The following is an 8,830-nucleotide window of genomic DNA, read 5'->3' as shown; positions in this document are numbered from 1 at the left end:
CTTTCTTTCTTCTTTCTTCTTTCTTTCTTCTCCTCTCTTCATCTTTCTTCTTTCTTCTCCTCTCTTCTTTCTTCTCCTCTCTTCTTCTTTCTCTTCTTTCTTCTCATCTCTTCTTCTTTCTTCTTTATTTCCCTCTAATCTTCTTTCTTCTCTCCACTCCTCCATGCAGGAGGGCAGATAATAGCACTCCAAAAGTGGCTCAGGCTGCGATGGGGCGCCCTGAGGACATTCAGAGCAGGTTCCCTGCCTCTCCTCATTGTCCCATCGCTGGCAGAACGTCTCCTTACACTGCTGAGCCCTTCACCCCAGTGCTTGAATCCTTCCTACAGAACGAGAACAATGTGAGCACCAGCGAGACGGATACTTGGGCTCTGCCAGAAGCAGGGGGTAATCAGCACGGTAATTAAATGTGCAAATAATGGGAATTTAGGAGTTATAACAAAAGGCAGAGGAGTAATTTGGAGGGGCTTGGAGAAATTAGGAAGACAGAGCAAAATCTAATCAAGCAGAAAATAGCCTGACTGGAGCCAACGGCTGGAGGCCAAGGCAGCCAACATCAGAGTGCTCCTCCCCTGGCATCTGGGGGTGTCCCCAGTGCCATTTAGGGGCAGAACAAGAGGTTTTGGAGAGATCTGTTCCTTGCTTGGTGAGCAGGGCTGGCTGCAGGCTGGGTTCCTGGGAAAAGTTCCCAGATCTGGGCTGGCGGTGGATGGCAGATTTTGGATGATGTGATATTGCTGGAAATAATCACCCAGAAGAGTAGTTTGGGGAGATGCAGCTGATGGAGGTGGAGGAAAGATATTTGGGGCCAGCAGGAAGTTGGGCTGGTTTTGGGGGGAGAAAGTGGTTTTTCATGGCAAGGGGTTTGCTGAGGTTGAAATGTTTTGTGGAGTGTTTTCCTGAGATGAGCTTGGACACACAGAACTCTATGGCCAGGGGGAGAGAAAGGGAAAACATGAGTTGCTTTTGGTCTTCTGGACATAAATCCCCATGGGAGGTTCCTGGGAAGGACTCGTGGCAGGGGAGAGAAGCAAGGTCTGGTGCAATTGATTTGAGCTCATGCGAAGCCTTGTCAGGGTTTTCATGGAGGTATGTGGTGGCTGGTCATTGCATCTCCAGGGAAGAGGTCCATGAGGTTGGGAGCCAGACCCAGGGACCCAGCACTGTGCCATGGGCACCCCAGGGACCAGACCTCAAGTGGCAGTGGCAGGGCTGAGCAATGTCCCCAGACACTGTGCCTTGGTTGTATGTGGTGGGATGTTGTCTCTAAGGACCTGCAAAGGGACATCCCATGAAGTGGAAGGAACTTCTCCCTCCATCAACAGAGACACTAAACCTGTAGTGCAGGGGCAGAGCTGCCTCCATCAGACAGCAGGCACCACAAAGCCTTGTAGATCCGACCCCAGCCTGACATCCAAAGCTATCCCAGACTCTCACCCAGACCCCTCTCCCAGTGCTCCCAGCAGAAGTACCTCGTCAGGTTTGCTCTGATGTCCTGGAGCCACCCCAGGCACAGGGGACACAGCTCAGCCCCACAGGGACATGCTGCAGCTGCCTCCTGCTCCCTCCAGGTGCTTTCCACCAGCACTTGAAAGGACCTTTCAACAAGTCCCAATCAAAGAGGTGGTGTGGTGAGGAGCGAGCCGCTCTGATGGGAAAACACATCCTGCTGGCCCCACCCCATCCTTGTTTTCCCATTTCTCTGGAGAGGTGACCTGGTAGTGGGCTCAAAGCCAACACAAGTCAACGGTCCTTAAACTGGAAAGAAAAGGTTGTCAAAGATGGGATCACGTCTGGCTTGGGGTGTCCCAGAGCCCCAGAAGGCCAAAGCCCAGGAGAAGGTTCCAGGGAGCTGTTGTCACAGCTTTTCCCTCTTATCCCTCAGCTGAGGGACCTTTGCTCTGTCCCAGGGTGCCTGTTTTTGGGCTCAGTATCCCCAAATATCTCCCAGCTTAGAAATGCAGCCCCCAACACAGGGAAACTGAGGCACTGGGAGCATGAGCCACAGGGCAGGAACAGACCAGTCTCCCACCAGCCACGATAGATGGGACCTGTGGAAACCACAGGGTGATGGGACCTGTTGAGACCACAGGGTGCTGGCACCTGGGATTTTAGGAAAGATCCCACAGCCACAAGCTGTGAGATGCTGCCAGTGGTGCTGAGCAGCCCCAGTACTGGGACCAGGTCTCCTCTGCTACTGGGACCAGTAGCAGGGCTTGGATAAACCCACAGTCCCCTGCTCCCAGCTTGCTCCCCTGTGAGGAAGGATTTCTTTCAGGCTCAGAAATACCATCAGGGGGGCACGAGCCACCCCTGCCCCACAGCCTTTTGCAGTGGAGGGGCTACTCTGGGGATACACCACAGGGAAAACCAGTCCAGGAACACTCCTTTACTGGTCAATCCTCTGGGGAGGGTTTGTTGAGCCCCAGCAACTATAGCAACGAGTCCTGCTGCAGCTCTGCTCGCCCCAGCGCCCTTGTACCTGTCCCAGCCATGGAGGTGGGGGCAGCAGGGGACAACCATGGGGTCTGGGGGGACACCCCAGCAGGGACCTACATCATCCCGCACGAGGTAAGCCCTGGAGAGCAGCTCTGTCTCTGGATTTGTGGGACAATCAGGGCTCAGGAGGGTAGGGGAAAGAAAAATCACAGAATCATTAAGGTTGGAAAAGATCTCCAAGATCATCAGGTCCAAACATCAACCCAACACCACCATGGCCCACTAAACCATGTCCTGAGATGGGATGGGGTTGGGGTTTTGGGTGGGCACTGGGGTCTGAGGCAGCAAAGTAAATTCTTTACTGAAAGTAAATTCTTTGGTGTGAAGGTGGTGAGACAGTGTCCCAGGTTGGCCAGAGAAGCTGTGGCTGCTCCTCCCTGGAAGTGTTGAAGGCCAGGCTGGATGAGGCTTTGAGCAACCTGGTCTAGTGGAAGGTGTCCCTGCTGCTGGCAGGGGGGTTGGGACTGGATGAGCTTTAAGGTCCCTTCCCACCCAAACCAGTCTGGGGTTCTGTGATTCTAAAGCTGCTCTTTGCAAAATGCCTCCCTGCTCCCTGCAGACCCTGGAGAAGGTCACTTCTGCATGGGGACATGTCCCCAGGGGTTGGGACTTGCTAGGAGTACAATTCATCCAGGCACCCCTGGAAAGATGGGGGTCAGTGCAAACCACCCACTCCTCCAAGGCTCCCATCCTGCTCCCCCCAGGGCCAGGGAGAAGGGTCACTCCTGCCACCAGCTCCTCTCCCCTCTCCTCCTCCACTGTCACACTAACAGGACACAATTAAAGCAGGACTGGGACATCCCTGGGGTTCTCCTTCCCCTCCTGCCTTTCAGCTCCAACCCCAGCCATCTCCCCATGGGGCTGTGCCGGTGTCCCAGCAGCCAGCGATGATCCTCCAGCAGCTTCCCAGGACCGTGGCTGCCCTGGTCCCCCCCGCCGGACCCCCACACGTCCGGGGAGGTGCGTGACAGTAGATATTGTAGAGGTCAGCGTGAAAACCAGCTTAACTTCATCCTCTTCTTTTTTTCCCCAGCCTCTTCAGGATGATGGACAGGCTGGTCACACCATGCTTTGATGGTTGCTTTACCCCATGGGATGCAGTTTTTTGGTGGTTTTACCAACCTTGGAGTCTGGTTTTGGCCACACCAGGATGCTCCTGGGAATGGTTTTGGGTTGGTTTTTGAAATCTATCTCTCTTTGTTCTCCAAAACCCCATTTCATATGGGTGTGGGGAGCAGCACCAGGGAAAGTTGGGGTGATACAGGATCATGCCAGGTGGGATTGGAGGGAGAGATGTGCCAGCCCCAGAGCCCGTGGGATGCGGAGGCAGGAGCAAAGACCAACTAGAGGGTCTTCACCCAACATTGTGCAACCCAGGGTCCAGCAATCTGGGCTGGGGGAGCAGACAGCAAAGGTGAGGAGGGGGCTTGTGGTCCCAAGGACCTGCCATGGGTGACGGGGAGAAGGTTGAGCTGTCTTTAAACATACACAGAGGAAAGGTCACCCTCAAAATTGTTGTGGGAGGAAAATGGAGCCCCCAGCCCGGCCCCTGGCAGCTCTGTGGTGGGGACTGGATGTTTTTCCAGTGAGATGGGTGAGATCAATTAAGAGCCACCAGCCCTTCCCCTGCTTTCTCCTCCTGGTTCAATGCCTGGCTGCTGGCCCACTCCCTCCTCGCCACTCCAGCTCCAGCTCCGGCCACCTCCCGGGTTGTGCTGTGATGCTCCTCACTGGAGGGTTGGCTACTTCATGGATACCCTGGGAGCCCATCCCTGCAGCCAGGAAAACATCTCGGGATCTGGCATGTGGGACCTGGGGATGTCCAAACTCCCTTTTCCCCCAGGGATCCAGATAACGGGGGCTCATGGATCTCATCCACAGGGCTGGTCAGGATCTCAGAGGGTTTACAGGCATCTTGCAGGGGAACTCCATTGCCTGCAGCCAATGGGAATGTTTTAATGGGGATGATGTTTTAATGGGGATGCAGAGCCAGACATCGTGCTTCTGCATCCAGATTGCCCTCAGCAGCCACACTGCAGCTTGGGCATCCAGCCAGGGGTACTGAGATGCTCACCTGTACGTGCATGACCACTCTGATCCCAGCTCCTCGTATGGAGCCAGGCAGGGGCTGGGGAGGCACCGAGCATCCCCAGTTTGCTCCTCTCTGGGATGCAGTTCCATAGGTGCTCCTGGGAATGGAGATGGGATCAGCCCCCATGCTCCAGCCCCAGCTCCCCCCCCGGGGGTTTTCTCCCCTGTGTGTGACGTGGTGTAAAGCTGAGCTGACCCTGGCGTGTTCTCCATGTGATGCCACCCCGAGGACACTGGCTCTGCTGCCTGGTGCCAAGGCAGAAGCTTGCCAAGCCACCGAGCACTGCCAGGACCATGGCAATTCTCCTCCAAATGGGTGGAAAGTCTGATGCCTCCAGCACCACTAATCACCTTTTGTGAGCAGCCTTCAGCAAGCCAGAGCAGATGTTTAATCACATTTGCAAATAAGAAAAGACTGAAATGTGGCTATTTGAAAGCTTTATCCAAGCAAAATAATTTTTAAGCACCACATGGGCCTTGCAAAGTGGGATGGGGGGGCCGAGTTTGGCTCAGCTCCCATCACTTGGGCATAAGGACAAGCCTTGGTGCCACCCCATCCCAGGTACTCATCCCATGGCTGTGTTTCTCCTGCCCTTGCTCTAATCTCTCCCTGATGCAGAGCTCCTCACTCTCTGGCAGATTTAATCGAGTTGATGATGATTCAAAACTCCCAAATGCATCAGGTGGTGATGAACAGCCTGGCTCTGTCAGCACTGATGTCCTTCGGGTTCGGGCCATCCCCAGCTGCTGGCCAGGTAAGGGGCAGGGATGCTGGGTGGACAAAGGGACCATAGCACCAAAGTGGACCAAAGTGGACCAAAGTGGACCAAGAGGACAAAAGAAATGGGCAAAGGGACCTTTCCAGAGCTGCTCAGGAGAGCGAGTCCTGCTTTGGCACAGCATGGTACCCCTCCAGGCACAGAAGCTGGGTGGTCTCAGCTCAGCTCAGTCCAGGCTTTGCAGCCCTTTGGGGTTTTGGGGCTCTTTGTTCTGGTTTGACCCTCAGCACAGATCACATCCAGGCTGCTGGGAGGTGATTTAGTCCAGCTGGGAAGAGCCAGGACCCTCCCTGTGTGCTGTGGGGAGGGGAGGCTGCAGCGCTGGGCTGAGCACCCTTCATTGGGCAGGATGGTGCTGCGAGGGCTTTCATTTAAAAGTTCATTTGGAACCAAAATCACATGAAACATTTCATCTCCACGGGGGGAAACAAATGCTGCTTCCTCAGCGGGGGTGAGAACAGGGCTGCAGGCAGCAGAGCCAGGACCCTCCCTGTGTGCTGTGGGGAGGGGAGGCTGCAGCGCTGGGCTGAGCACCCTTCATTGGGCAGGATGGTGCTGCGAGGGCTTTCATTTAAAAGTTCATTTGGAACCAAAATCACATGAAACATTTCATCTCCACGGGGGGAAACAAATGCTGCTTCCTCAGCGGGGGTGAGAACAGGGCTGCAGGCAGCTGCCTTGCTCTCTGCCAGCTGGCATCTCCAGGCATGCACCCTCCTGTGCTGCCCACCCAGTGCCCACCAGTTCACCATACTGGCCAAGACTGGACCCTGCCTGTTACATCTCAGTGGATGGATCAAACGGGCTATTCCCAGAGGGTTTTCAGGTCCCATCTGTGGGGCTGCCACCTCCCCATGTCCCCAGCAGCTGGGTTCCCACGCTGGTTGACCACGGGGCTTTGTGTGGGATCAGTCCCACCCAGCTGGACCCTGGGAGAGCCACGCTCTGCTGGTGGCATCACAGCCAAGGCGGCTCCATGGAACTCTGTCACTGGTGCTTTGGGGAGTGGTGTCCTGGGGAGACAGCGTCCAAAAGAGGCCCAGCACAGCTCTGCCTTTTGTTCCTCCCCACAGGCAACAGCGGTGCCTTTGCAGACTGAAGAGGAAGAGGAGGCTGTGGTGTTTCACCATCACTATGTCCCCTACCCTGGTCCTGCTCCTGTCCTGGTGTGGCCAGCCCTGGCACAGGATCGGGGACAAACAGCTGTGCGGTACCTGGGCACGGGCTCATTAGCTGAGGATGAGGAGGTGTGAGTAAGGAGGGTGCTGAGGATGAGGTGTGAGTAAGGAGGGTGCTGAGGATGAGGAGGTGTAAGGAGGGTGCCACATTGTGCCCCCCAGCACAGTGCCTGTCCCTGCAGCCCCTGGTGTAACAGGACCTCCAGCGCAAGCTGGGACACAAGGGACAATGCCAGGCTGGCACTTACTCCCGTCCTTGTTCCTCTGCAGCAGTGCAGTGCCCCCCCCTCCACCCCCCAGTGCTACAGGGACCGTGGGAGCTGATGTCCCACCAGCATCAGGTAAGGACATGAAGAGAACATGGGATTCCCTTCAACAGGGAATATCTCGTCCTCAAGTGTGCATCAACTGGGAAGTCCCCAGTCAAAGGCTGAACCCTCCCTGTTCCCTCCATCCATCCATCCATCAGATCCCAGGGGTGGCCCTTGCGCATCCTCCAGGTCCCCTTTTCTCTCCACAGAGTACTACGACGTAGTGAAGGAGAGGCTGTGAGCTCCAGGCTTCCCAAGGTGGTTTCTCCTGCACGTCCCAGCCCTCAACCCCAGAAGATCCTGCAGGTGCTGAGCATGGGTGCTCCAGGATACCCATAGTTTCAGGGTGGCTTCCTCCCTGCAAACCACCCCAATGCAGGGGATGTCACAAAGCCTGTCACCAACCCAAGGTGACAGCAAGACCCCAAACATGGACAGGCTTTATCTCCAGGTTCTGCAGAGGGCTTGTCCCCAGCGAGTTAGGCGTGACATCCCAGTCCTGGCTGGACAATGTGTCTCTGCCAAGCCCTGAGGACTCTGCAGCACAAGCTGTGCTGTGTCCCCACGGGTGGAGGGGTGGGTAACACCAGCCCAGGTGGTCCTGATCTTCATTAGTCCCTTCAGATCTCAATGCAGCACATTGCCTGTAATTAATTTGCTTTGTTAACAAAGCGCCCTGCTGTCACTAATTAAGCATCTGTAATTACTCAGCCTGCTGGATTCGTGCCTGAGTGTAGGGCTACCTCCAAGCTGAGGGGGGGGGCGTCAGCCCCTTGCACCCAATATTAGGGGTGTAAATGAGTGTCTGATGCTGGGAAATCTGGGAGTGGGATGCTCCTGGATCTGACCTACAGCTTGTTCCTGGTGGGGATGTGGTCAGGGCAGCAGCCTGATAAGGGAGTTGCAGGATGGGTGAGTGTGGGGTCCCCTGGGACTCAGTGTCCCTTCTGCTCTCTGGGAAAAAAAGGGACAGATGCATTTTGGGTGCTGGAAGCTGTCCCCTGCCTCTACTGCCTCCCCAACCCTATTGAATGTGAGCCAGCAGTGAGCCCAGGTGGCCAGGAAGGCCAACAGCATCCTGGCCTGTATCAGGAAGGGTGTGGCCAGTAGGACCAGGGCAGTGATTGTCCGCCTGAACTGGGCACGGGTGAGGCTGCAGCTCGAGTGCTGGGTTCAGTGTTGGGCCCCTGACTCCAAGAAGGACATGGAGGTGCTGGAGCGTGTCCAGAGAAGGGAACGGAGCTGGGGAAGGGTCTGGAGCACAAGTGTGCTGAGTTCCCTTGTGGCTGAGGGAACTGGGGTTGTTGAGCCTGGAGAAAAGGAGGCTGAGGGGAGACCTTGTGGCTCTGTGCAAGTCCCTTGGAGGAGGGTGGAGAGAGGTGGGGGTGGGTCTGTTCAACCAAGGCCCAAGGGACAGGACAAGAGGAAATGGGCTCCAGTTGAGCCCAGGGCAGTTGAGATGGGATGTGAGGAAGAATTTCTTTGCTGCAAGGGTTCTGAGGCATTGGAAGGGGTTGCCCAGGGCAGTGGTGGAGTCCCCATCCCTGGAGGGATTGAAGAGTCGTGTAGACATAGTGCTGAGGGACATGGGTTAGTCGGGGACTGGTCAGTGTTGGGTTCATGATGGGACTCAATGATCTTAAAGGTCTTTTCCATTTGAGGCCATTCTGGGATTCTGTAAGAACTGTGAACTTGGGGTGACAGCCCTGTGCTCACCCCAGTGACGTTACAGGCCAGTTATCAGGAGGCTTTGCCTTAAGAGCAGAGCTTCTAGCAGGAGGCATCAGGGCTGGTGGTCACCCGGAGCTCAGAGCATGCAGAAAGATGGTGCCCAGGCAGTTGCACCTTAAATCCCCTCCTTCCACCCTTATTGGGCATGAGAACTGCCCTGTCTGTCTTCTGGGGTCCATATGGAAAGGAGAGCTCATCCCCCCTGAGCCCAGAACTGAGCTGTGCTCTGGCACAGGCAGAT

At 55.8% G+C, this 8,830-nt stretch overlaps 1 protein-coding gene across 1 annotated transcript; it reads left to right on the top strand.

Moving 5' to 3' along the window:
- Positions 1-2,493: 2,493 nt before the first annotated feature.
- Positions 2,494-7,099, top strand: LOC104526610 (proline-rich protein 29). Its single transcript, XM_029085480.1, has 6 exons — positions 2,494-2,571; positions 3,333-3,459; positions 5,230-5,345; positions 6,443-6,618; positions 6,821-6,888; positions 7,068-7,099. Exons 1-6 carry the CDS (start codon positions 2,494-2,496, stop codon positions 7,097-7,099), a joined length of 597 nt encoding a protein of 198 aa, XP_028941313.1.
- The last annotated feature ends 1,731 nt before the right edge of the window (positions 7,100-8,830 follow it).

This window comes from Antrostomus carolinensis, unplaced genomic scaffold, assembly GCF_000700745.2.
Source record: "Antrostomus carolinensis isolate BGI_N321 unplaced genomic scaffold, ASM70074v2 scaffold40316, whole genome shotgun sequence".
NCBI classification, from domain to species: Eukaryota; Metazoa; Chordata; class Aves; order Caprimulgiformes; family Caprimulgidae; genus Antrostomus; species Antrostomus carolinensis.
Note: the sequence above shows the minus strand (reverse complement) of the source record. Positions and strands in the feature narration are given on the sequence as shown.

Bases quoted from the DNA above. Each gene is read 5' to 3' on its own strand.
- LOC104526610 (XM_029085480.1), top strand. From the start codon at position 2,494: ATGGAGGTGGGGGCAGCAGGGGACAACCATGGGGTCTGGGGGGACACC. The intron at 3,460-5,229 runs GTGCGTGACAGT...ACTCTCTGGCAG, and splicing joins ACCCCCACACGTCCGGGGAG to ATTTAATCGAGTTGATGATG. The intron at 6,619-6,820 runs GTGAGTAAGGAG...CCTCTGCAGCAG, and splicing joins TTAGCTGAGGATGAGGAGGT to TGCAGTGCCCCCCCCTCCAC.